Source organism: Struthio camelus, chromosome 25, assembly GCF_040807025.1.
Source record: "Struthio camelus isolate bStrCam1 chromosome 25, bStrCam1.hap1, whole genome shotgun sequence".
In the NCBI taxonomy this organism is placed as follows: Eukaryota; Metazoa; Chordata; class Aves; order Struthioniformes; family Struthionidae; genus Struthio; species Struthio camelus.
In genome coordinates, this window is record NC_090966.1 from 58,275 (window position 1) to 85,135 (window position 26,861).

A 26,861-nucleotide genomic window follows, 5' to 3' on the forward strand; every position below is an offset into this window, starting at 1 on the left:
TTGGAGTCGTGGGGAAAAGATGAACTTTGTGGAAACAGAATCAAAAAGGTCTCAGGCTTAGTCACCTGTGGTAGCACAGGAGAGCTCAGATTTTTTTCTGAAAAAATGCATATCAAACCTGAAAATAAAGCTTGAAATAGGATGTTGTCCTCCATCGTTTCTGCTGAAAAGCATCCCGTTCCCCCAACCATTTTCTACTCCGACAAGACCCATCCAGGACTGGTTTCGGGATGTCAGTTACTCACGAAACAGAGCTTGGGGTCAACCCTTGCCATTTGCTAGCAAGAGAGAGCTCTCTCTCCTCATGGGCAGCCCAGGCGTGGGGTATGACAGTGCCTGTCTGTGCACCCAGAAGGTGGGGACATGCTCAGAGAGACCTGCCACGCTGCCATCCCAGCTGCTTCCGGAGGAAGGGAGCTGGGTTTCTGTTCTGCCAGCTTTCTGGTAATTGCTCATCACAGCACATGGGAAGCCAAGGTGTGTTTTGCCCCTGGGAGGAAAGGTGTGATTTCTGCACTGGCCAGAGAGTGTGGTGCCTTGATTGGAGCTAGCTGAAGCTGGTTAAAATAAAATAAAATGGGGGCCAATACCACCTGTGTGCTTGCTTCCAGGTGGGAGGATTCATCAGGTCTGCTCCTCCAATCTGGAAGGTCCTGAAGCGGCCCCAGATGGGGTTTGGCCCTGTGGAAAGAGGGTGCAAAGCTCCTGCCCAGGAGTAGTCCTGCATCTGCAAAGGAGAAAAGTCTATCACTATCTTTGGCTTCCTTGGAGCATCCTCCAGTACTGCTCAGTGTCTCTGGGGGCAGAGGAAGCTGGAGGATAGCTGGATAGAGGCACTGGCAGACTGCGAGCATCACTGCTGGTGCCTGGTGTGCCCTGAGTTTGCTTCTCCCCTGCCCTTGCAGAATCCCCTGTCAAGCGACAGTGCATCATCCCTGTGCAGCACCATAGACTACAAGCCCCCATTGCCAGTGGAGGAGGAGGTAGCAGAAGAGGCTGAGGGCAGCAACGAGCCTGAGGAGTGCTTCACCGAAGGTGAGGGGCCAAGCAGAGCTTGGGAGGGGCCAGCAGAGCTGGGAGGTGGACATGGAAAAACCATTGCAAACTGCTAGGCTAAGAAATTGCAGTGTAACAGCACCCTAGGTCACCCGGTTCAATCTCCAAATCCTCTTGCAGTCACTGGGGCAATGGTGCTCATGGGGCTCCCTTCCTGCAGGCACTTCCCCAGCCCAGCAGGATCCTGTTCCAGGCAAACTCCTGGGGAGGGAATTAAAATGGCAGTAACAGCATGGATAGCTTCTCATTTGCGGAAATGCTCTGACAAGGAGGTAACGCATGGCTCCCTGTCCCCAGCATGCGTGAAGCGGTGTCCCTGTCTCTACGTCGACATCACCACCGAGAAAGGGAAGAGATGGTGGAACCTCCGGAAAACATGCTTCCTGATCGTAGAGCATGACTGGTTTGAGACCTTCATCGTCTTCATGATCCTCCTCAGCAGTGGGGCACTGGTAAGTCCTACTACCCTGCCCTTTGCTCTGTAGCAGCTCCCTGACTCAATGGGAGCCCAGGAGCATGGGCAGGGGCCTGGCAGCAGCTCCGGAGGCTCTGCACTTTGCCTGGTTGTATCCAGTGAGAAGCAGGGCTTGCAGGGAATGTATCTTGTGCTGCCCCAGGAAGGCACAGGAGGCATTTTCAGATTCATTGCAACTGTTGCTACCTACCTTTTGGTTGATTAGCAGGAAAATAATACAGCTTCAGGCAGAGGTTTCAGGGTTAACACCCCATTTGGTTCAGGTCTGCCGAACATACAGCCTTGCAACAGGATCCTTGACCTCCCAGAGCCCTAACGCTGTACAATTAAAGCCACCTCTCCACAGGCTCCACCAGCATCTGTCATTCACTCTGGTCCATGGACTCGAGGGAACGCGATTCCCTGCAGCCTCTTTTCCCCCTCTGTTCAGCTTGTTCTCATGCAAGATTAAATCTACTTAGTGTTATGGGGATGGTTCATCATTTCACCACCTCTAAAACTGGCTGTCAGGAGGTGCTTTACAAAAGATTCATGATTATTATTTTGCTGTTCAGCCCTTTCAGCCACTGACTACTGTGCCCTCCCCATGCCTGGGTGTTTGTTCACATTGACTTCATTAAAAAGTTGTGTATCAGACTTTAGGCCCTCTCTGACCGTTAGGGCTGAATATAGCTCAGCTGAATCTGTAAATCTACAGAGCTAATGGGGAGACCAGTTTCTCTGCAAGTTTGGGGGTAAACAGAGAGCAAAGAAGGATATATGGCCCAAATTCCAGTTTTCAGATGTACTTTACAGAGTATCTGATTTGCATCAAGTTCTGAAATGCAGTTTGGACGTGACTGAGGTTGCAGCTAGTGCTAGAATCAAAAGCATCACTTGGCTGAAACGACTGTGCAACAGCTGATTACCATGCTAGTACTTCTGCTCCCTAACTTTGTATGCATTATGTGGACATATCAGTGACCCAAACTCCTAAGGGCATTTTCAAGGCTACCTGGGCATCTAAAGGTGGAGGTAGTTGTCCAGGCTTTTGACTTGTGCTCAGACTGATGGGTATTAGATGCAGCTAGATATTTTCCTCAGTGCAGCTTTGCCTCAGGACAAACACTGATCAATGGATCTAATAGGAGCTTGAAAACAAGAGTTAGATCCTGTGTTGATCAGGGGCATCAGTAAATGTCACCTGTAGTTAGGTTCTTAACCATTCAGGCTGGCCTGTGCCCCAGGAAAACAGGGAAGATGCAGGTGTGGATATGGCTGCACTGAGCTGTGCAGCAGGTCTAATGGAAGAAGGACTGTCACATAGCTCCACGCCTTTTCCAGGCTTTTGAAGACATCCACATTGAACAACGGAGGGCGATACGCACCATCCTGGAGTACGCTGATAAGGTCTTCTCATACATCTTCGTCATCGAGATGTTGCTCAAGTGGGTGGCCTACGGCTTCAAGGTGTACTTCACCAATGCATGGTGCTGGCTTGATTTCCTCATAGTTGATGTAAGTGTTTGTCTGATAAGCACATCCAGAGCCCTAGTTAGCCAGGGGACTGGGGAGATAGCAATAGAGGTCTGTAGCAGGCTATTGCAAATCAACCTATACTTGTATTTTAAAGGGCATTGGAATGGCTATAGAACAAGGGCTTTAGACACTTGTTTAGAATAACAGTGTTCCATGGGAAAGGGCCATACCTTTCCATGGCTGCAGAATTCCTTTCCGTGTTGTATGTCTCTGTCAAGAATAAGCCCACAATGCTCTTCTACTAGGCCCTGGCAGAGGTGTGAACAGACATAGAGTTTCCCAAGTGCTCCATGGCACAGCAGGCCATTCAGCCCATGCAGTGCTTCTGTGTCCCCCATCACCTCCACCCTTGTGCCCAAAAGGGTGCAAGGGACCTCCTTGCACAAACAAGGAACACAGTGGCCAAGGAGCCTAGCTGATGGGGACCCAAGGTATCAGGGCCAGTCCCCCTTGTTCCAAGACAACACCATCACCACAGGCTTAAGGAGATGTGCTGCAGACAGAGAGAAACACAGCAGAGCAGGTAGGAGGTGCAGGGATGTGGTTCAGTTCCTCTTCGTGTTTCCAGCTGAGATACTGCTAATTCCTCGGGCTGCTCCCCCCAGGTTTCCATTATCAGCCTGACAGCGAACTGGATGGGATACTCCGAGCTGGGAGCCATCAAGTCTCTGCGGACATTGAGGGCTCTGAGACCACTGCGAGCCCTCTCCAGATTTGAAGGCATGAGGGTAGGTGCTTACACGCTTACACGCTGCTAGCTCTGACATGGCCATGTGACTGAGCGCTATGCAGCAGAGCTGGTGCCTTGCTGATCCCCTACATCAGAGACTGATACCAATTGGGTTTTATCGGCCTCTAGACCAGTGGGATTGACACTAGAATATCCTTGGCCCAGTTTGAGATCACTTGGTACTGCATGGGTGGATAAGATTGGGGCAGTGGGACACAAGTGTCCACCCTGGTGTGCCCTCTCACACTAGCCTGGTTCCCTAGCCACTCCTCCGTGTAGCCCCACTCCATCATTTCTCTCCTTGCAGGTGGTAGTGAATGCCTTGCTGGGCGCCATCCCCTCCATCATGAATGTCCTCCTGGTCTGCCTCATCTTTTGGCTGATATTCAGCATCATGGGGGTGAACCTCTTTGCTGGGAAGTACTACCGATGTGTCAACACCACCACAGGCGAGCTCTTTGACATCAGTGTGGTGAACAACAAAAGTGACTGCCTGGCCCTCCTCCACACCAATGAGGTCAGATGGGTCAACGTCAAGGTCAACTTTGACAACGTTGGCTTGGGATACCTGTCCTTGCTACAGGTGGTACGTATGGAAAGCAGCTGCTGTCCCTCCAAGCAACACATTGTCCTACCGTGGCAGCATGAATAGCCATCAGGGCTAAGGGGAGATGCTCCCCCAATACGCAGAGTTGGTCCTCTTGGCTGAGCTGCCTCTTGACTCCAAAGCTGGTATTTAGCATAGGCTGACAAAGGCCCTGAAGAGTTGAGGAGGAAAGGGACAGGGTAGAAGATGAGACGGAAAGGGTAAGCATCACGAGGGAACTGCTGCAGATGAATGTAGTCGGCTCCAAGCCTATGGCTGTGTTAACAGTCCTCTGCACAGCACAGGACATGGGAATGAGCAGAAGAGTTGATAGAAGAAGGAAGAAGTTTAAAGTGCCACTATTTGGGAAAGGGATATGCTAAAGGGGAGTTAGAGCCATGAAAGGCCTCCCAGCTGCCCTATATCTCTCAGCTTCCTAAAATCCACACTCTCCTATTCCCATTTTGCAGCCTAACAAATTTCCTGCAGGGAAGTGGCTTTCTTGCTCCCCATCTCTTCCCACTCCCCTGTTTGAAAAGTTGGGTGTGATATAGTAGTAAGCTGAAAGAGTTTTGCATAGGGAAAATGAAGACTGGAAAAAGAGGTGTGTGTATCCAGTGCAGCACAGTGGGCAAATGCAGCCAGGCAGACCTGGCTCAGGGCAGCACCTCCACTGAACCCACCACAGCTGGGCAAGGCAAGCAGAAGGGGAACTACTTGCCACAATTTTAATAAAAATATAGGTGTGGGCTCTGTTATTGGCTGAGCTGGGGTTAGTCCCTTCGAATCCAGGGGGAAGTGGTGGTTGTTGCAGAATTGGAGCACGACTTGAAGTGATTAATCAGCTATAAATTCAGCTTCCTCTTTAGCTTTGTTGTTCCATCAGATTCAGGAAACAACATGTTCGGGCCTTTTGTTTAACAAATCAGCAGCAAGAGCCTGTAAAAGATGTAATGTGCCCCCTCCCCACCAGGATTAGGACCCACCAAATAAGAGGCAGCAATAAAGAAGTCAATGTTGCGCAGAGGTGGCTCAGATTTAATGAGCAGGAGAGAAGCAGCCGTCTCTTGGCCTGGCTCTGCTGTTGGGAAAATGTACCTTGTTCGGGGGAATAAAAAGACCATTTTTTCTTTTCCCAGCCTGTTTTGCACTGGCATTTCTACAAATGACTGGTGATGTCAGGCACAGAATGGAGCATGTGTATACCCATGTACTCATGTGTGTGCACATGTGTAAAGCCTCAGTATTTCTGTATCAGGGCATTTTTCTTGCACATTCAACCCATGGTCTCTTTTGTGCCTATGTACAGCAAACACCCTTTGCATAAGGAGGCTGTTCATGATGCAGCAGTAAGGCCAGGCTCAGCAGGAGTGCTCAGAGCTGGCAGCACCAAGCCCTTGAGGCACACCTAATGTTCTCTACAGCCCTAAATACCTCATGTTGACTCTGCTGTTCTCTGCTGTCCCTGCAGGCGACCTTCAAAGGCTGGATGGACATCATGTATGCAGCTGTGGACTCACGTGAGGTGAGGGAATAAACAGGAATCACTTGCAACTGGCACCAAATGTCACTCCTCTGACCAGCTCAGTTCGCCCTGGCAGGGTAGGAGTGGAGGCGTGGGGCCAAGAAGCAGCTCAGCGCAGGTTCAGCGCAGGCTGGTTACGGACCCCTCGACCACAACATACCCTCTCACTCTGCCCACTGGTGCCATGGGGCTGCTTGCATCCCACTCATGGTCAGCCCAGGGCTTTGGCTAGGTTGTGGGCCAAAGAGTAAGGAAAGAGTAGAAAGCGCCTGGCTTGCCCTGAGCAGCAAAGCGGCTTTCAGTAGGATGTTCTAGGGAGAGAGAAAAAACAAAAACCAAAAACTGCTGTTTGGAGGAGCCTCACGCAGGGGCTGTTTCAAATGTGATCCCTGCTGTGATACGCTCCCAGAGCCAGCCTGCATGTGTGCACACACTGACATGAGCCAATTCAGCAGGAAGAACGTCTCAGTGTTTGCTGATGAAACAAAGCAAACTTGCCTGTGTCCTGCTCAGGGGCGTCAGCCGCACATGCCACATAGGCCTGAATGTATTGTTTTCATGGCCTTTTTTTAGCTTTAGAAACAGCAGCTCTGCTCACCCCAGCTGCAGCTGCCAGCACTCCACTGAGAGTGGAGGAGCTGTTTCCAGCTCCTTTTGAAAAGGGCTTAGGCTCCAGCCTCCACCAGCACATGGGAGAAGGCTGCTCTGGGAGAAAATCTTCCCTCCTCTACTAAGAGCTTCCCTCAAGATGAGGGAAACCAGCTGTGACACCTCGAGATGTCTTAACTCAAATATGGGGTAGAACTAAATCCCTTGAGATGAATGTTTTCTGAGGCTGCTAGGCTATGCCACCCATGTGTGGTGGTGTGGTACAAATTAAACCGTTTTTCTTCTTCCCCTTTTGGCTATATTTCAGCCTTGCCAAGAGCATCTTTTCTTTCCCCACAGCACATGCTTTGGAAACAGGGGGTCAGGGCATCTTTGTCCCTTGCCCCAGCTGGTGTCCTGCAGATGGCCTGTGCTGTGACTGCTCCCTGCCCCCCTGGGGACTGCTCAGCCCACACAGCACTTGTCAAGGCATTTGGGGCACCCACCTGCCAGCTCTGTCCAGACATGGTGACCCTTGTCTGGGGCCTTGGGGACACACTTCTCAGAGAGGGATGATCGCATGGTCTTGTCTCCTGTTTCCTATCTTGCTCGGTCAGATTGAAGAGCAGCCAATGTATGAGATCAACCTCTACATGTACATCTACTTCGTCATCTTCATCATCTTTGGTGCCTTCTTCACCTTGAACCTCTTCATCGGTGTCATTATCGACAACTTCAATCAGCAGAAGAAAAAGATAAGTATTTCCCGGGCCCCGGCTCCTATAGCTCCTGCTGCCTTCCAGGGCGCTGGTCCGGGACAGAGGACTGCAGCCTCACTAGGATGAGGTCTTAGGATGAGGAGGTCCAGGGCCACATTTTCTGGGTTTAGACAGACCCCAGGGTCCCTCTGCAACCTGCATCCTGAATTGATAAGTTAAGTGGCTTCCCACAGAGTGAACAAGTCAGGGCAGCTGGACAAATAACACACAGGGCTTGTGTCCTGGCCATTACAGAGGTCTTCTCTTATAAAGGCAGAGAAACAGCATATGTGCAGGGAAGGAAGCGAGAGAGGCTATGTTTTCCCTTGTCTGTGCCACAATAGTCATGGCTGTTTGTCTATGCTGCTGCTTTCTGCCAAAGTGCCCTGCGACAGTCCCATGGGCATAGCCAGGATCTGTGGTGATGCATAGTGTGGGAGCAGGCTGACCGGCTGGCCCCATGCTCACTGAGGGCTTGAAGTCACTTCCCACCCCCAGGATGTTCCCAGAGGAGAGCTTCATTTTTCTTTTTTTTCTCATACCCTCTCAGGCCTCTTCTCATGATTTTTCCATGCATTGGGGAGAGACTGAACTTCTGCTTTTAACTGAGCAGCACAGGACTAATACCCCTTGACTGCTGGAGGGAGAAGTGGGTGGATGGTTGGTAACCTTGAGTGGCGCAATTTGAGTGGAGCAAGCTCTGAACCACACTGAGGTGCTGCCTCACTCCTGGTGGGACCAAGGGTGGGACTTTATGCTGCAGACAAGCAAGGAGCTGGGGTGAACCCCATGTAGGTGCCACAGATAGAGTCAGCAGGCACTGCCATGGGGCCAGGAGGCTGCATCTCACCTCTGCTGGAGGAAACCACAGTGCAGTGCTAGGGTTAACACCCACAGGGTGCTGTGAGCCGGGGGGGGGGGGGGGGGGGGCCGCAGGGAGAAAAGGCCAAGTGGGGAGGAAGGATACTTCACTGAATCAGCACAGCTAGCAAGCTTGATAGGAGCTCGACTGGAGAAGCTTGGTAGGAAGAAGTGAGTTCCCAAGATTAACAGTGGCAATTCGCTTTATACTTTGGAGGGAAAGACATCTTCATGACAGAAGAGCAGAAGAAATATTATAATGCTATGAAGAAGCTTGGATCCAAGAAACCCCAGAAGCCCATCCCCAGGCCTGCGGTATGTTGGGTTAATCAACCTTGAGTGCTGCAGGAAGGGAGCACTTTAAGCTACCAACTATCTGAAGATAAATGAGAAGGGTCTAGGGAAGAGCATTTGCCTACGCGAGGAGCCAAATCCTGGCTCCCCACCCCTACTCTTCAGATAGGACCCTGCTAAGATTTGGGGCTTCAGAAGAGGCCAGCACATCAGGCAGCCTCCATTGCGTCTGTTCTTCAGCCCTGGGTCCGCTAGCAGGAGCAAGTGGGGTGAAATCCTTTGCAGGGATTGGCATATGAGATTTTCTCCTAGCTCAGCTCCCATCTCCTCTCTCAAAGGGAGTTGGACTCAGGGAAATGTTGGCCAACAAATGTCAGCTGGAAACTGTTCCAGCTAATACATACACAACTGTCACTTGGGCTTGATTTTGCTAGCCCAGCATAAATGAGGCCTTTTCCCATGTATTTATTTTTGCCCTGATACATTAGGTGTGAACATACTTAGAAAGTAGCTGAACCCTGATCCTATACCTCTTGGCAATGTTGTTACAGCACCTGAGCCAGGTGGGCTCCATCCTGCAAGGTGCTGAGCATCCTCCTCCTGTAGCCGGGGCTTGCAGTGCTTGGGTCTATGAGACCTGTGCCCTGGCCATGACCCTGATGTCTCCTGCACTCTTTTAAACATGGTTCCTTCTTCTCTTTCTGTTGTACCTTTGTTTTGTGTGTCTGTCATGTGTTCCCACCTCACCTCTGGTTCTCCAACATCACCCACGTGGCCCTTATGACAGAACAAATTTCAAGGGATGGTGTTTGACTTTGTTACCAAGCAAGTATTTGACATAACCATCATGATCCTGATTTGTCTTAACATGGTAACCATGATGGTCGAAACAGATGATCAAAGTCAATTCAAAACAGATGTCCTCTACAAGGTTAACCTGGTCTTCATTGTTATCTTCACTGGGGAGTGTGTGCTCAAAATGTTTGCCTTGCGCTATTACTACTTCACTATCGGTTGGAACATCTTTGACTTTGTGGTGGTCATCCTCTCCATTGTAGGTAAGCCTTGCTGGCTCCACCAGCCTGGTTCCCTTTCCTCAGAGTCCCCACTGGATAACAAAGAGCAGAAACAGTCTGGCTGATCCGCTGTGAGCAAGCCATCACCCCTCACCCCCTTAAATGCACTCTCTGAGCAGGGCCAAGCTGACAGGACCCCCAAGACAAGACAGATGTGAGGCTGCCCAACGCCACCAGGGCAGGTTGAGGGACAAGGGACATGTTCCACTTCCCCTGAGCACTGGGCTCCCCTCATCTCCCACATTGCCGGGCTGTGCTGCTGAAACAGAGCAGCCAGCATTTAACCTTTGGGTCTGTGCTCAGCAACATTTTTTGATGTATTCCTTTCACCACTGGAGGAGCAAGGAGAGCTGTGTGCCACTCAAGGCAGCCTCATCCCCACCATAACCTCACAACACTGGCAGACAGGGCAGTGCTCTCCTCCTGGTGTGACAGTGTGACACTGCTGACCAGCAGATGCTCTGCAGCTCCATAGATGTGGCAATCTGGTCCTAGCATCCCAGTACAGGACACAGAGAGCCCTAGGGTTTGCTCAGCACCATTTTCTCACCTCTCTCTTCGTTTCGATGTTTGGCACTGATGGTAATCAGAAAGAGGGAGTAGCCCCACCTTGTCAGCCTTTTTAAGCTACAGAGCGAGGCAAACTCACTAGTTCTTCATCCTTTCACAGGTATTGTCCTCTCAGACATCATAGAGAAATACTTTGTATCACCCACTCTCTTCAGGGTCATCAGGCTGGCGAGGATTGGCCGTGTCCTCCGGCTAATTCGAGGGGCAAAAGGCATCCGAACTCTCTTGTTTGCTCTGATGATGTCCCTGCCTGCTCTGTTCAACATTGGCCTCCTGCTTTTCCTTGTGATGTTCATCTACTCCATCTTTGGGATGTCCAACTTTGCCTATGTAAAGAAGGAGGCAGGGATTGATGACATCTTCAACTTTGAAACTTTTGGGAACAGCATCATCTGCCTGTTCCAGATCACCACGTCAGCTGGATGGGATGGTCTCCTCAGCCCGATCCTGAACAGTGGCCCCCCCGACTGTGACCCAGACCTGGAAAACCCTGGCAGTTCAGTAAAAGGGGACTGCGGCAATCCCTCCATTGGCATCTTCTTTTTCTGCAGCTACATCATCATTTCCTTTCTCATTGTGGTGAACATGTATATTGCCATCATCCTGGAGAACTTCAACGTGGCCACAGAGGAGAGCAGCGAGCCCCTCTGTGAAGATGATTTTGAAATGTTCTATGAAACTTGGGAGAAGTTTGACCCAGATGCCACCCAGTTCATTGAGTACAGCACCTTGTCTGACTTTGTAGATACCTTACAGGAACCGCTCAAAATTCCCAAGCCAAACAAGATTAAACTAATCACTATGGATCTACCCATGGTTGCTGGGGACAAAATCCACTGTCTGGATATCCTCTTTGCCCTGACAAAGGAAGTGCTGGGAGACTCAGGAGAGATGGATGCCTTGAAGGCCACCATGGAAGAGAAGTTTATGGCTGCAAACCCTTCGAAGGTTTCCTATGAACCCATCACTACCACTCTGAAAAGGAAACATGAGGAAGTATGCGCCACAAAAATTCAAAGAGCTTTCCGAAGGTACCTCCTGAGGCGCTCAGTGAAGCAGGCCTCCTACATGTACAGGCACAGTAAAGATGAGGATGCCCTGAAAGAGGAAGCACCCGAGAAAGAAGGCCTAATTGCAACCAAAATGAATGAGATGTATGGGAACAGTGGGTTGGATGCAGAGACAGCCCCTGCCATTAATCTTGCACCCGTTCCAAGCTCAGAGACTGAACATGCTCCTGGTGAAGCAAAGAAAGAGGAGGAGGAACATGTTGTGAAAGAGTCATTGGTATAACAGAAAGCATTTTCCATCTCTCATCATCACAAAGCCTGAAAAGACTCCATTTGTATCTCTTCTTCAAGAACTCTTCTGTATCCAGATCAATAGATCATAAATATTGAGCTGATTTCAGATATTTCAAGTATACACCTTTACTTTCTAAGCAGGATCTCTTAGTGATCCTGTTTTTTATAGTTCACTGCACTTGCAAAGAATTTAATATTTTTCTTATAAGATTTAAATGTGAAATCTCTCTATTGCTGGTGAAAGAGAAACATTTTAGTTTTGAAATGATCTAGTCATGGTAACTATTTTTCAGACATTAATGAATGACTGTCCTTTTATTTAAAACAATTATTTATTAATGTTATTTCATAATTAAGAACATTTTTTTTTGTGTATTATTCTTCCAGAGTGCATCCAGGTAGCCAGTGAAAGATGAGCCAAGTGAGATAATTTTAAGAATTATTACAGAAACGACAAGATTTTGTGAACAATAATCTCCAATGTCTTAAAGTAGCACTTTTCTTTTGAATATTTGAATAAGCTGTACGGATTTTGGTTATATACAGAGAAAGTGCAATTATGTCTTAAAGATTTGTTTGCATAGCCAAAACAAAGCATCTGCAGATATGGTCTCAGGGTTGAATATCAGTTTTTAAAGGTCTCTGAATATGCATTGAAATCATAAATCATTCAGGTCTCTACAGCACAAATGTAAGCTGTATTTATATTCATGCCTCTTTTCTGTTTTCCCATTTCATCTAGATTATATAGCAGGAAAGCAAAGGACAAAAATAGCATTTGGAGAACATCCTCCGAGAATTCCTAGTGCCTGAATGTAACAAAACCACCTCTAGTGTTTCTTCGAGCCCCATAACAAGCAGAAATCTCCTGCTGAAACACTCTTGGTTACTGTTAGTTAACAAGATGCATCCCCAAGGATCGGAGTGGGCCTTTAAACAGCATTTGTAGTGAGCTGCTTCAACAGGTACCCTTAAATCCTATCTGCCACCAAGAGCTGGGATCCTTGCCCAAAGCAATGAAGGCTCCCAAGGGGAAGGTTGTACTGAGCCGTGTGTCTTGTTCCGTATGTTGCCTTGCTCAGTGTGGTGTTGTCCAAGGCCACGTTGTGTTATAGTCTGATCTGAGTCGGAGCGCCTTTGGTTTTTGGCATGCCTGGTGCAGATGGGACTGCAGCGGTGGAGAGGGTGCGCGCAGCTCCATAGACATCTCTGTGCATGGGGGCACATGCCAGGGTATCTGCAGAGCTGGGGCCATGAGCAGAACCTGGTGGCTTGGGGCCAGCTGCTTGCAGGCAGACCCTTACCAGGAAGTGTCCAGGCAGAGAAGAACATGCCCGGGGAAAGGGTTTTAGCCACCTTTTATATGGGTGGCCAAAAGTAAAGTAAATGGGGAAAACATGGAGATGGCCCAGAGGTCAGACAAAGATTTCATTTCCAGATTGTCTTATTTCTTAAAAAGGGAAAAAAACTTGAGATCAAAACAAACATGAACCAAAACCTTTTCCAGTTAAAACAAGGGCTACTTCCTGAAGCCATAGGGTCTGTTATTTTGGGGGTTGGGGGGGGGGAGGGGGGGGACAGATTTTGGTTCCAAGACGTTACAGTCATCCATGTTTATGTTGGCCAGGAGCACTGCTAAGCTTGCTTGCATCCACATGCTTTTGGCCAGGCAGCAGAGCCAGCGTCGTTCTGCTCATCACATAATGCTGTGTTATGCTTTCATTTCAATGTGTGTAGGGTGACGCTCCCTGGAATAGGAGCCTGGGCTATTTATTATGTGACATGATGCTTTAAATTGCGTTTACATGGGAAGCATCCATGGCACAGCGGTTTCCAGCCTGGATTGTGGTTAACAATCAATGCTGCTTGTACGTATATGTTGTCAGTGATGGAAAAATGCCAAAGAGCAGAATTCACTTGAGCTAAAGCCATTTGTCTTTGTACAGTTCTTAAAATAAATGACTGTAAATGATCTATTATTACATTATTGAATGTGTTGGTGTGTGTTAGAGGAAGAAATGTTTTTCCTACCCTTGGGAAGGTCAAGCCTGTGGGAAAGCACCTGCCCCACTGTCAAATGCCCTTTCCCTTTGCTCCAGGGCACTGCCTTGCCTGGAAAGCTGCCCTCCTCAGCAAGACCTGCAGCAGGTCTTCAAAGGCTGGGAGAGGCTGTGACAGCCCTGATCGGGGCCTGTCCTGCAGGCGAGACCTCTGAGCTGAAACTTCCCCCCAGCACCTCCAACCCAACCCAGACCCCAGAGCTTCTACCTTGCCAGTGGGCAACTCCTGTTGGGTCTGCAGGTTCCTCGGGGCCTCCCACCAACCTGCAGCAAGGAGCCTTGATGTCTCCACAGGCTGCAGGAGATGCTAGAGTAGGTTCAGCCAAGGAGGAGAGAGCTGGGTCCCACCAGCCGCACAGGAGCCCTTCAGTTCTGGAAGGAGATGGCAGCAGTAGACAAAGGACATTTCTGTGTCAAAGGGAGGCCAGAGCCACCTCCAGCACCCACCCATGTACAAGAGGACCACAATGGGGCCCCACTGCTGTGTTTTGTCTCTCCCTGGAACATATCCTGGGGCTTCATCTAATTCAAGTTGAGAACATCACCACTCTGGAGCAGTGGTGCACTGGAGGGAGGAGGCAGCATGACCCTGCATCTGTGTCCTCCTCCAACTGTGGAAAGGGCAATGATGAAACCCAAGCCATGATGAATAGGGATGGACCAGCAAAGCATACAGCTGCCTGGCAGTCAGCTGCTCCATCTCTGAGAGGCTGTCTCTCCCCACTCGAATGGCAGCTGGACTGCTGCACTGTGTGAGTGGGGAGCCACCAGGTGCTGCAGGCTGGGGCTGGGCAGCTAGCGACATGGCCCCAGCAATAACCCCAGGGAAGGGGTGAGGTGAGGTGGGGATGCTACCCACGAGACCCTCCCCGTGAGACCACTGTGTCTCCCAAAACCGTCATGCTGCTGGGCAAGAGCTGGGCTTGCACAGGGGCCTCCAAGGGGAAAATGGGACCCTCTTACCAGATCCCCTGCATGGGGTCTGCACCTGTTAGCAGGTGCTATGGAGATGGCAGTCAGAGTGGTGGGATAGATTTGTCTGCTGTCACTTCAAACCCTCTTTAGTATGTGCCACGTTCCTAGTTTTACCTCATGAAGTGCCACAGGGCTTTCCCCAGTATCTCCAGCCCCATGATGGTTCATTGCTTGCTATTTCTGAGCTAGATTGCCAGAGGGTCAGCAGGGGAGTCACAAGGCGTTTGGAGATCCCATAGGGCTGGCCTTCCAGTGCAGCAGCAGCAGCAGATAGCAATCTCTGCCTTGTCCATCTCAGGTGAAGATGAATCCAACCCAGAGGTTCATAAAATCCCTCCTGGGCATCCCCCATCACTTCAGCCATACCAAGAGGCCATGGCCAAGCCGCACCAGGCTGTGCTGGGGACACAGGCAGCCCATGCGAGCTTTCCTCAGCAAGGACAGGGGTGCTGGCATCAGGGACTCAGTAGCACAGCCCCAGCAGGCAAAGGAGGCCCCTGTGCAAGCTGTCTTCACTATCTGGCAATGGCCAGCTTCATTGCTGCCAGGGCAGAGCCCAAAGCACATGCAGGGGGTGCATCTCCAGGCTGCAGTGACACCTCCTGACTGCTGCATAGATGCACCCTGTGGCTGTCCGTGCTCACAGTATTGTGTCAATGTACAACACCTTGCACAGCATGACCTGCCTACAACTGGGACACAAGCTGACTGCATGTAAATACAGACATCTGCTCCCCTGGAAAAAGCCATCTCTCCCATCTCCACTCTTTCTCTTATGGTCCCACTTTTGCTCTAGGAATCAACTTTTATTTCTGATCCTTCTTGCTTCACATCCTCTTTCAGACAAGGTGAGACTCCCACCACAGCTGCCTGGTGCTCAGAGACTGCAAAAAAAATCTGCAGAAGGCTGAAGGTTTTAGGAGGCCCTAAGTGGAGAAACATGGGTTCTGGGGATCATCATGGCTGGCAAAAGTACCCAAAGGTGTTTTTTTCACATGGAGTTACAGTTCAGTGCTCAGAAACAGCCTGTGAAGTGCAGGGGGAGGTGTGCTGTGGCATGGCATGAAGAGAAAGCTTTTTTTTTTTTTGTGTCAGAACAGAAGAGTATACAGTGTGACTCTGGGTGTCACTTTGTACTTCCACAGATGGTGGCTGTCTCCAAAGGACTCAGAGAGAAAGGTCTCTGGAGAGAGTCCAGTGGAGGACTACGAAGATGATGAGGGGACTGGAGCATCTCTCCTCCGAAGAAAGGCTGAGAAAGCTGGGCCTGTTCAGCCTGGAGAAGAGAAGACTGAGAGGGGATCTCATCAACGTGTATAAGTATCTGAAGGGGAGGGGTGTTGAGAGGATGAGGCCAGTCTCTTCTCCGTGGTGTCCAGCGACAGGACAAGAGGCAACAGGCACAAACTGAACCCCAGGAAGTTCCATCTGAACATGAGAAAAAACTTCTTGGCTGTGAGGGTGACTGAGCACTGGAGCAGGTTGCCCAGAGAGGTAGTGGAGTCTCCTTCGCTGGAGATATTCAAAACCCGCCTGGATGCGATCCTGGGAAATATGCTCTAGAGAACCCTGCTTGAGCCGGGGTCGGGGTGGGGGGGTGGGATTTGGACCCTTCCAACCTTGGCCATTCTGTGATTCTGTCTCTGTGACAGCAAAATGGCGTGTGCAGAAGGACCAGGCACAGCTGGCATCCAGGAAGGTGAGACCTGCATTTTGACCATCTCTCATCTTGTCTGATTTTCACCCAACAAGACCCTTCCCTGGGCCAGCGGCTGCATGGACTCTCCAGGGCACAGGGAGCTGTAGCGCAGGATGCAAGCTGGGGCACCAAGCTCTGCTACAGCCCACAGTGAGCAAAAGGTGAGCAAAGAGCATGTGAAATCCTGCCCCACGAGCCCTCTCCATGTCCCTCTTTTTCTGTGCTTCACACACTGCTCTGACTCCTGCAGTCAGGCCAGTGTCAACCCCTGTTTGCTGGCCAAACAGCTGAGCGTTCCTCATCACCTGCAGTGCCAGGTACCCCATGGGAGCCCTGGGTCCAATCCTGCCTTGCTGGGGGTGTGACCACCATCCTCTGCCCCACACTGGGAGGTAACAATGCCAGAGGTAGCACCCAGGTCCCTTGGCATTGCCCTGTCCTCAGTGGCCCCCCTCTAATGTGGCATGGGCAGCGGGCTCTGCATCGCTGAGGGTTTAGCAGCTGGGCTTGTCTCCAAGTTGTGGGCACAAACTGTGGTCACCTGGAGAACTTTCTTCAGCCAACGTTGCCATGATGAGCACAGCCTGACAATATGAGGCCAAACGTCTTTGTGTGCTGCCACCGAGCCCTGTTCCTAGGGCAGGGGCAGGCACAGGCTTGGCTTGCCCCAGTGTCTGCACTGCATTCAAAACCAGGCCCCGGGGAAAGTCCCTGCTGAACTCAATTTACATGAGCAGGAAAGGGGCTGTCTTGCAGAGCAGCGGCTTTGCCATTTTTAGTCACAGAGGCCAGACTGGTCAAGGTGGCCACTGTGTTTTACAGAACTGGGGACTGGATGAGCTGTTTGCAGTGAAATATGGCTGCTTTTTGCAAGAGACTCTGGGTGTTCCAGGCGAACTTCTGGGTGATAGCCCTGGTCACAGGTAGGAATCAAATATGGGCTTTGCATTTAGAGAGGGTCTAACAGCTGCAAATGCAAGGAAACATAAACTGAGGGGATCAGCCAGCATGTCTCTGGACCTGGTTTAGTGTAATAGAAGACTTCATTCAGGGATGGCTTTAAATGAATTAATTAGCCTCAAGCTTTGCAATCCACACTCTTAGTCCTGCCTTTTGCACAGAGTATGCCTCAGGCTCAGCACAACGCGGTGAGTCGGGGTGGCCCGTACGGGCCAGGCTGAAAGCATGGCTCAGTCTTAGGGGAGTGCGCCATGTCACTTCCCGTTGGTGCAAGGCAGGTGGAAAGTGTCACAGGACGCAGTGGTCTCACCCGAACAACACAGGAGACCTCTCAGCAGAGCTGCATGGTGGGCTGGTCACGGTCGGCTGGTGGGCACGATAGCTGGGAACCCCAGTACCCAACTGGTGTGGGACCATCACAGCTGTGGATGCAGGTGGGATGAAAAAGGTTTTTAACATGTATTGCTCTCTGAGGCCTGAGGACAGGCACAAGACCAAGCTGGCTGGGGCCAGCACATTGCTTAGACTGTGGCTGAACCACGTCCCTTTACTCATCAGGGTTCAGCACCCAGGAGCTGCAGAGATGTGGGAGCAAAGAGGCTTTCGGGGTGCTTTGGGGGGCACTGAAGCATGGCAGCCAAGTGCCCCACGCAGCGCCTGCTCCAGCCCAGCTCATCAGCTGAGATGGGATGTCTGTGATGTTAGCAGACCCACAGGACAGCTGGGCCTGAACCGCAAGGGGAGCTCATCCAGGAGCTAATGAAGTTGCCTAAGGCCAGTTATGCAGGCAAAGTGCTGGTTCCCTTTGCCACCGTGCAGAGAAACAACAGTTAAACTCGTGCCCCCTGCTCCTGTCCCTCTGCTTCCCCTCTTCCTCAGGGCAGGGACTTCTGCAGACACCTCTATCTGATCCCACCCTTGTCTTCAGGCTGGGGAAATCTGTGCACCCAGGGGAACCTTTACAGCATTTCTATTTGGCGACCACCCAAGTGTGTGCTGATTTGAGGGCCTGGTCCTGGCTCACCAGATCTGCTGGCTTGTGGGGTTTTATCATGGCTCTCACGGTGCTGGGCACATCTCTGTAGCCTCCACTGGTGACTTTGAGGAAAGCCAGGGGAAGCTTAGCCCATCTGCTGCTCGCTAGTGTCTAGCCCTTGCAGTTATAGTGGAAAGTTTGGCTATGGGGGAAGGCTGCGAGGTGAGAAATCAGCCTGGTTGTTCATTTAACAACACCAGCAAAACTCAGGAGGACAAACCCTGCCATACCCTGATCCACACAAGCCCTGCACTGGCATGAGGTGCATCTCTCCATCTCAGAAAAAAATGAAACAAGACTGGAGAGATGTACAAGGAAGGGAGAGTTTGTCTGCAGGGAGGTAGGTGTTGGGGATAGACAGGACCTAGAAAGCAGAGCAGCCCAGTCCTGAGGGAGGTTCTGGAGCAGTGAGAGGAGCCCACAGGTGAGCGAGGATGTGGGTGCCGTTTAGGTCAAGCAGATCTGTACCAAGGTCGCAGGGCTCTGAGCAAAGCTTGACAATTGAATAACAGCTTCTTCTGAGGGGGTTTTGCAGCAGCCCGAACGTGCTGGGATGTGGTGCAACCACTACCTCTGTGCCAGAGTTCCCCGTGGTGGGGTTTAGCTGATGTTCATTGAACGGATGGAGCTGGGCACTGAAGCGACACAGTAAACAGAGCTGGTGCTTCCGGCACAGCTGCAGCAGGAGGAAACGAGGCACCCAAACCACAGGGCACAGGCGCCACAGCCAGGGGGACCAATGCAGTGTGCGAGGGGGCAGCGGACTGGGGGCTCCAGGCGCTCACCCTGGTCCCTGCGCTGCATGACAGGTCCAAGCCCCATGCATGCATCCAGCCTTTGCCCTTTGGGGTCCCATTGTCCCTGGGGTTGAAAGCCCTCCTGGCCATCAAGCGATCCAAATCCCAGGGAAGCCCCAGCAGGGAAAGTGTTTCTGGTTGATTCAGATGAGAAAATGGAGAGTGTAAATACAGAGGCCTGGCCTGTGTCCAAAAGAGGCAGGTGACCTCCAGGTGGACCCAGATGGGCTGAGATCTCGGTCCCTTTCCCCGTGGAAGACTGTGGTTAAGGTGCTGCCTCTTCCTGGGGAGTTCAAATCTGCTGCTGCAGCCATCGCAATGTCAGCCCTGTTTTATATCACCCCCATTGCACAGCAATTAAATATTCACATGGAGAGCTTGTGGGTGGCTCTCTAGCCAAGTGGTTAGAGCAAGTGGGGGACTAGGACTACTGCTCCAGAGGATGCTGAAGTCTTTTTTTCCCCATGCAGTGGCAATGGGTGCAGGAACTGGTCATCCATGTCCTCAGTCAGAGGGGAAAATGTCCAAGCCACCAAACTACAAACAGTTTCATACCCCAGCCTCCTCTCAGACCCAGGAAATATTCAATGATGTTGTGATGGGGGCCCAGAGTCTGCCTTTCTGTAAGGTTTCATTGGGACATCAACCAGAAAGCAGCCCTGTTCAGTTAGAAAAAATTCAGGAGACGGGATGGAAATAGAACACTAGATCACACTGCACTGTGTCCTTGCTGGTAGGCCCTCTCCTCTGAGTGGTAGCTCTGGCTGGGATGTTCCCCAGAAAGGGTCAGCCTTGCTCTTTCCAAAGACAGCAAGCAGTCAACCCTGTGTCCTGCGGCCCTGGTGCTGTCCGTTACACGTGAGACGCAGAGACTTGCTGCTCCTGGGTCAGCACCCAAAATAGCTTGGTCCCTCAGAGATGGGCTTTGGCTTGTCCTAGCAAAAGGAGTTAGGCAAGCCTTTGAGCTGTGGCCTCCAGGGTTTGGGGAACGAGGGACAGAGGCCCCAACTCCTCTGCCTGGCTGGAGAATGAGGATGAGGAAGGATGGAAGAGCATTGGGGCTGAATCCTGACAGTGCTGTGGATCTGGCTGGGCGTTTTGAGGCTGCCCATGCGTGGTGCTGAGTTTGATAGAGATGGAGCCTGTGTTCGGACCCTGTGTTGGGTGCAAAGGGCCCACAGTGCACGCTGTCTCACATGGGACATCCTACACAAGCTCGTTCAACGTAAGCTTGTGACTGCTATTTCAGGCCCCTTTTCCTGTCTTGCAGGTGGGATCTCTGCAGCTGGGAACAGCACTGGGAACAACACGAGTGAGTAATGTCACAGGGCCCTCAGGCTCTTCCCTGCCTATGTCCCCAGGGCCCCTTCCCCTCCCTGCTGACTGCGTCACAAAGACACCAGTCTCCTACAGAGCTGGAGACATCCCCATGACCACAGCCCTTTCCTGCCATCCCACAAAGGTTGAACATGCTGAGACATGGGACCAGCAGGAACTCAAAGACTTCTCCAATCTCACCTTCGCTCAGATACATTACATGGGGACCACCAGGAGCCACAATGCCTTATCTGACTGCATCACGGCCCTGATCATAAACCACGTGCCTAATTCTTCCACCTACTTCACACTAAAATTGTTGGCAGAGCATTTACCCCAAGCACTGTGTTAACTGGGCAAACCTTTAAAATTGTACCTGAAAATGTGGGGGCGAATTCCAGGCTGTGATCTCCTCCACAGCTTTTTCCCAGCCCTGTGTCTAGCTCTCCTTTTGTAAATTGAGATCAGTTTTGGCTTTCCCAAGAACCCAAGTAGTTTTCCTTCGTGTTTGCAGAGCATGTAGGACAGCTCAGGACCAGGCACGCACATTTCATGCACGCACAGTTTGTGCCATTCCCATTCTCAGGATATTAATCATGAATTCTGCAACCCAAATTCAGCTCTGGGAGCAAAATACAGGCAAAAGCCCAAAATACAGCAAAAATACCAAATACAACACAATACAAAAAAAAATGCACTAGTGATGAGGAGAAAAGCCAGCTGAAGACATGGGTCTGTCCTCGCAAAGGCTTCATAGTGCGTGTCAGCTCCCATAACTGCATGATGGGCAGCACTTTTGCATCTGAGCTGAGACTAACAGGATAAACTGAACTCCATGGGGCTTTGCCTCTAATGCTTTTAAATGCTAGAGCTATGGGCCCTGGTTCATCTCCTACAAGGTGGCAGGGGAGCTCTTAGTAGAGGTTTTTCTATGAAGCAGTAAGCTGCTTACAGCTGCTAATTTAGAGAGCTGATTTCAACAGTCTCGAACAGATCCCTTTTATCACTCACATTTTAATTATCAGAATGAAAAAAAATGCAAGAAAATCAAGTCTGGCAGCTAAATTAGCAGCTGGAATTAAGTTGTGGTTTAGAGGAAAGCATCAATTATGATGAACGTATAAAGGCAACTAACAATTTTGAGCACACATAAGTGATTATTAAAGGCCATGAAACTGTGCCTGGAAATGAAGACGTTACCTGTGAAGGGATCCTGAGTAAATAGCAAACTAATACATTTCTTTATCACTTTAGGAGGGCAGCTACTAATTGTACATAGGCAGGAGTGGGAGCAGCCAAAAAATATCCCAGGTTGGCAGCAGGCAAAAAATATCCCAGGGAAGCTATTTCTACCAAAAAAAAAAAAAAGAGTTTCCACTAAAGGAATGTTTTCACAAGAAGTCTCTGGGAAGCCACTGCAAATGCTGCTGCTTCATCAAAACAAAGACAAATGCTCCAAAGAAGCATCAAAATGGAAAGCTCTTAATTGAGGATGCTGGGCGTGTCTCATGGGAGCTGTAGTTTCTCCATTTCCCTGGTGGAGCCACATCCTCCCTGGGGTGCTGGGACCCCCACACTCATGTGCCCAGCCCAGTGGTTGCTGGTATTAATTGCAAGAGGGGAGCAATTTCTTCTCTTCCCAGGTTGCATTGGTTGAGGGATGCCCCAGGGAGGGCTGTGCTCAGATGGGGAGCAGGCTGTGAGCACCCTTCTCCCCTGGCAGGCACCACGTGCCCTAAGTCCCAGCAGCACCTGCGCTACGTGGTGGCCAAGAGGAACATGCCCGTCCACTTCATCTGTTATTCCCACGAGCCCCAGCACATGCAGTGGTACAAAAAAGTGGAGGACAGCAACCAACTCTACAAGCTGGATGGCAGCACCTCTCGCTTCAGCATAGAGTGGAAGGACAATTTCATCAACTTCACCATCCTCAGGATCACCTACGAGGACAATGGCATCTATGTGTGCGACAGTAAAAACCTCACTGAGGAGAAGAAGCAGGCACATGCATGCGGGACTGAGCTCAGAGTCGTGGGTAAGTGAGAGCACCCCAGCCGCCCTGCTCACCTCTGCACATCCTCCAACTTTCATGCCCCAGGAAATGCTCTTACCAGGCATGCACTCCCACTTTTCCCACGCTATATGAGCCCCATATCACACCCCTGGGCATCCACTTCTCCTTGGTGCCAGTGAGACCCCTTTGGATACAAGTCCGGATGCCCCATGGCACCGCAGGCTCTTCTTTGCTTGCTGTCAGCCAAGCAAGCAGACAAATAACCTTCCTAGTTTGCATTGGCTCATCCATCCTACATAAACACATCCTAGGGACTGCATTTCCCTAATAAATGACATTCTGCTGGTCCTGGTCAGGGGCGGGTCCTGCCTGGGACATCTCATTGCAGAGCTGGTCCCTTCCTGAGGCCAGTCTCAGCAGGTTTCTGCAGTTCTCAGATCTCTCCCGAGGGTGAAGGCATGTTGCCAAGCTACCCCCCCAGCTCTGCCATCACATCTGCCTGGGCATGAACCCCTGGCCATGGTGAGCTTGTCCCCTTTCCCTGGGAGCCTAGCACTGAGATGGGCCTCAGGACTCTCCTTGTGCTCCTAGGTAACAGCAACATCCAGCAGGTCCAGAGCAGGAACACTCTGAAAGACGCTATCATCATCATCCAGTCCATCCTGCTGGTCATCTTCATCAGCGTCCCCATGCTTCTCTTCCTAGATAAAGTGAGTGACAGTGTCTCCAGCAGTGGGCATGACCCCAGCTTTGCCATTGCCTTCTTCATAGCAGTGTCTCCCACAAGCCTGGGACCTGGACAAAGCAGTGAGGACACCACTAGGGATGGGGATGGGGAAGGACTGGTTTTTCAGACATTGCATGGAGTCCCATGTGCCCCATGACATAACCTTTATCAGTGCTTTTGTGGGTGATGGTAACACCCAACCTGTGACTCTCCTTCCCGCAGGGTGAAGGCAAGGACAGCCCTGAGGAGGATCACACCTATGAGGTAATACTACACTAATTATAGAAATACCTCTATTATATTCACTTGAGCGTTGAAATAGCTGATGGTGTCTTTGTGGGTGTCTGCTGGGTACCACGAACCCTTGCAGAGTGTACCAGGGCATCTTCCTCCCAAATGTCTGTTGTGCATCAACCTTGAAGAGCTTCCCATAAAACCAAGCCAAGCTCTAAGCACTTGCAGCCTTCCGTCTCCGTCTTTTCTCTTCTCAGAGGCTGCCCTGATCTCTGGGGAGATCATCTGGAGATAGGCCTCTGCTCACGGGTATGGAAGGGGGGACATGCCATGGCTGGGCTCCCCATCATGTTTCTCAGCCTCGTTTCTCTTGCCACAGGGCCTGGAAGTAGAACAGATGGCCACCTACGAGGATATTACTCCTTTCCGGGATGTGAAGGCCAAATGGACAGTTGGGGAGCATCCGGGCGAAGAGTGAGGGGCCCTGCATCCACCACCACGCAGGCATCCATGGCACCGCTCCCCACTGCACCCGCCGTCAACCTGCTGGCCCCCAAGGAGGCGGGACCACGGCTCCTGCCCTGGGCTGTGGCTATCACAGGTGCCTTGATCCCGGGCTGGGATCATGGACTGAGTCACTGGCGCGCAGCATGCAGTCTCTGGTAGCCTTGCGCAGAGCTTGAGCCCTGCTGCCCATCGATGCTTGCTTTGCCACATCCACAGCCATGTCTGGACCATGCCTGCTAAGACTGTCCTGCCCCAGGTGTTGCTCTTAGCCCAGTTGCTTAACCCCTAATGCATACGTAGAAATTAATAGCCAACTGCAGTCCCCCAGAAACAAACAGCCCCAAAACCTCAGCCAGCCTCACATCAACACGCTGAGCTCCTGAGTGTTTAATGCAACAAGTGTACCAGACTGGGCAATGGGGCTCTTCCGGCCCTGATGTCCCCAAGGAGAGGTCCACACAAGGGCCAGGCATGATCTCTCCTTGTGCTGCATGGACCCTCCTGAGCTGCAACACCCCACTGCAGCCCCTCCCCACACTCCTGGCAGAAGAGTTGAGGTGAGCAGCACCCCTTGGGTTGGCACGGTGGGTGTTATGCCAGGTAGACTTTGGACCACCTTTAGGTGTTCAAGTTAGCTGTCAAGTCATAGCTGTGTCCAGCAGGCCAAGGTGGCAGTTGTCTTAGATGGAGGATCCTCCAGAAGTGCCTCTTTCTATCCAAGGGCAACAGAAAAGGCTGGGAGACAGCTCTGGCCTGGAGATTCTTGTGCTGCACTTGCTCTTCTCCAGACAAGAGCTGGCCTGCGTCATGAGGAGGTCCCCCTTGGTGAGGGCCATGTGTGACCTCAGGACCTATGTAAAGGTTGTAAACTGTGGGACACAAATGTCCAACTGCTTTTTGAAGTCCTAATAAAGGTAATAGGTAAATTCACATCCTCCTTCCTCTTGCTCTAGGCATCCTAGCTCCATCCTGCCGTGCCAGTCTTGGTGTGTCCCATAATCCTGGTGCCAGTGACAACGGGACGCTCTGGGCTCTGGTAGCAGGAATAAGGAGCAGTAAGAGCAATTTGTTCCCTAGAAGAGAAGCTGCATGTGTTTTGGATACACCAGGAAAGGACCACCCTGACCCTCGGCAGGGACATAGAGGTGTCAGCCTCCCTGGCCAGCCTGGCTGAGGGGCACACACTGTCTTTGCTCGGTGCAGATGTTTGCAGGAACAGAGCAAACTCTCAAAAGATTAACATACTTAGTGGGCATGGAGCTGCTACAGGGTCCCATGGCTATGCATCTGGGGACAAGAGACCTGGTATAAAAAAACTTGACTACTGCTGTCTTGCAGGATTGACTAGGAAAAAAAAGAAATCATCTAAATTGGGCATGACATTAAGCAGCTGTGAGTGAACAGCTCAGACTGCATGCATGTGTCCCTTGTTATGGAAAGGATCCTAGCCTGAATGTGTAGTTTTCTTTGATTTACCTGACCCACCTGAAAAGCCATACGGCTTGTGTGGCTGAAACTATCTCCTTTTTAAGAGCAATGAGTAATCCTGCCCTGGCAGAGCCCAGGGCCTCTGGGCTATATCTATGTTTGGGACCCCAAGGAGAAGCAGATAGGACTGCTCCACTTCCTGAAACAGCCAGCAAATAAGTGAGGACGAAAATAGGAGGAAACAGGGCTTTTCAGCAGGGAACAGGATGGTTCTTGTTTACTGGTAATCACCTTAATGGAAATGAATTCAATCTAAATAGCACACAAACAGCATTTTAAGGGTGATTTTTATTAGTTAAATAAAACTATCCTAAATTTGTTACATGCATATGTATATAAATATTGCTTAAATATGTTTCACTTATAAAATTGATTAATTAAAGGAGTATTCACAGTGGGAGAAGTGAACTGACTGTTCCTGGTTTCCACTTTTGCCAAGATTTTAGAACTAGCAGAGCTCATCCCTTCATGCCTTGTTTTCATTTAGGAAATGGAAGAGGAAGTCAACTTTTCCGGCCTTCCCAATTCCCAACTGTTTTCTCAGCTTTGTATAAATAACTCACTGAACTGACTTAACTGAACAATATGAAATAAGGAGAATCTGCTGTTTGCACCTGGAGAGGAAGCCACTTTTGTCAAAAACAGTTTCAGCGACCCCAGTTCTGCTCTGTTGCTCAGCTACCTGCTTAGCCCAGGGCCTTGCCTTCCTTTAAAATGCCAGAAACAAATTTCTGTACTGTTAGGGTTTTATTTTAAAAAGCCTAGGTTAGTTTCTAGTGAGGCTAGAGTCAGGGTTTGTTGTAATTTATATATTAATGTAGGCTTGTATTTAAAATGCATTTAATGTAAATAAATATATTTCAGTACACACAGTTCAGGCTCTATATTGTTAACTGCTTTGTATCCCCACGATGAGCAGGATGATTAGGCAGACAGCTGTTTTCAAGCCCCACTGGGGTGCAGTCCTGCATCTACCATTTTGAAATGTGTTTGATGGAGCTGATCCCTTTCCTCTCCATGGAACCATGAGGATACGCTGAGCAGTTCTAGCTCCAGTAAATAAAACCACCAGTTCGACCTGAAAAGGACTATTTACCTTAGGAGTCACTGAGCTAGCAGAGGTGGTTAACCTCTGCCTACAACCTGGATCAACCACATCGTTGCCCACCAAATTGCTTAGCCTTGGCTGCAGGCCAGCACCTGGCTCCCAGGTCACTGGAGCTCCAGCTCACCCAGCAGCTTCCAATTTCCCCAGCACAGTGCTAGGAAGGTTTCCCCCCCCCATCCATTCACCCCAGACTGGGGAGTCAGGAGCATCCGGAGAGTATATGTGCCTGCAAGAAAGGCTGTTTCACTTGTTCTGATGCTGCTGGTGATGGTCAAGGCAAGGTGGGTGGATGGGGGAACCATCCTGAAGAGAATTCAGGGGTTTTTTTCTCTTTCAAAAGAGAAAAGGAATTTGGAAATTAGAGTGTAACGCTGCTTAATGAGGCAAATGTGGGCACTTGAAAGCTAGAAAAAGGCCAAATTGATGTTTGAGAGATACTTATGCAACAGTAATTCTGCCAGTGGCATGTCTTCGTCCAGCCCAGAATTTGACAGTCATGCACTACCTTCTCCACAAAACTTCTGCTTCTTTTAATGCCTAGAGGTGATGTAAGCAGGGACAAACCAGGCCTCAGGGACACAACACAGTCTGGAACATC

At 50.5% G+C, this 26,861-nt stretch overlaps 2 protein-coding genes across 2 annotated transcripts in view; both read left to right on the forward strand.

Moving 5' to 3' along the window:
- SCN4A (sodium voltage-gated channel alpha subunit 4) overlaps nucleotides 1–12,853 on the forward strand; it is a 52,661-nt gene extending 39,808 nt beyond the window's left edge. Inside the window, exons 19-28 of the mRNA XM_068919269.1 lie at nucleotides 920–1,035; nucleotides 1,354–1,508; nucleotides 2,855–3,028; nucleotides 3,655–3,777; nucleotides 4,087–4,365; nucleotides 5,837–5,890; nucleotides 7,096–7,237; nucleotides 8,315–8,412; nucleotides 9,179–9,449; nucleotides 10,138–12,853. Coding sequence (XP_068775370.1) covers nucleotides 920–1,035; nucleotides 1,354–1,508; nucleotides 2,855–3,028; nucleotides 3,655–3,777; nucleotides 4,087–4,365; nucleotides 5,837–5,890; nucleotides 7,096–7,237; nucleotides 8,315–8,412; nucleotides 9,179–9,449; nucleotides 10,138–11,330 — 2,605 coding nt within the window. The 3' untranslated portion in view covers nucleotides 11,331–12,853. The remainder of the gene's footprint in view (nucleotides 1–919; nucleotides 1,036–1,353; nucleotides 1,509–2,854; nucleotides 3,029–3,654; nucleotides 3,778–4,086; nucleotides 4,366–5,836; nucleotides 5,891–7,095; nucleotides 7,238–8,314; nucleotides 8,413–9,178; nucleotides 9,450–10,137) is intronic.
- Nucleotides 12,854–16,840: 3,987 nt separating this feature from the next.
- Nucleotides 16,841–26,027, forward strand: CD79B (CD79b molecule). The gene is made up of 6 exons (XM_009685356.2): nucleotides 16,841–16,998; nucleotides 20,139–20,180; nucleotides 21,909–22,220; nucleotides 22,791–22,909; nucleotides 23,149–23,190; nucleotides 23,540–26,027. The coding sequence occupies exons 1-6, from the start codon at nucleotides 16,932–16,934 to the stop codon at nucleotides 23,636–23,638; spliced, it is 681 nt and encodes a 226-aa protein (XP_009683651.1). The 5' UTR covers nucleotides 16,841–16,931; the 3' UTR covers nucleotides 23,639–26,027.
- Nucleotides 26,028–26,861: the final 834 nt, after the last annotated feature.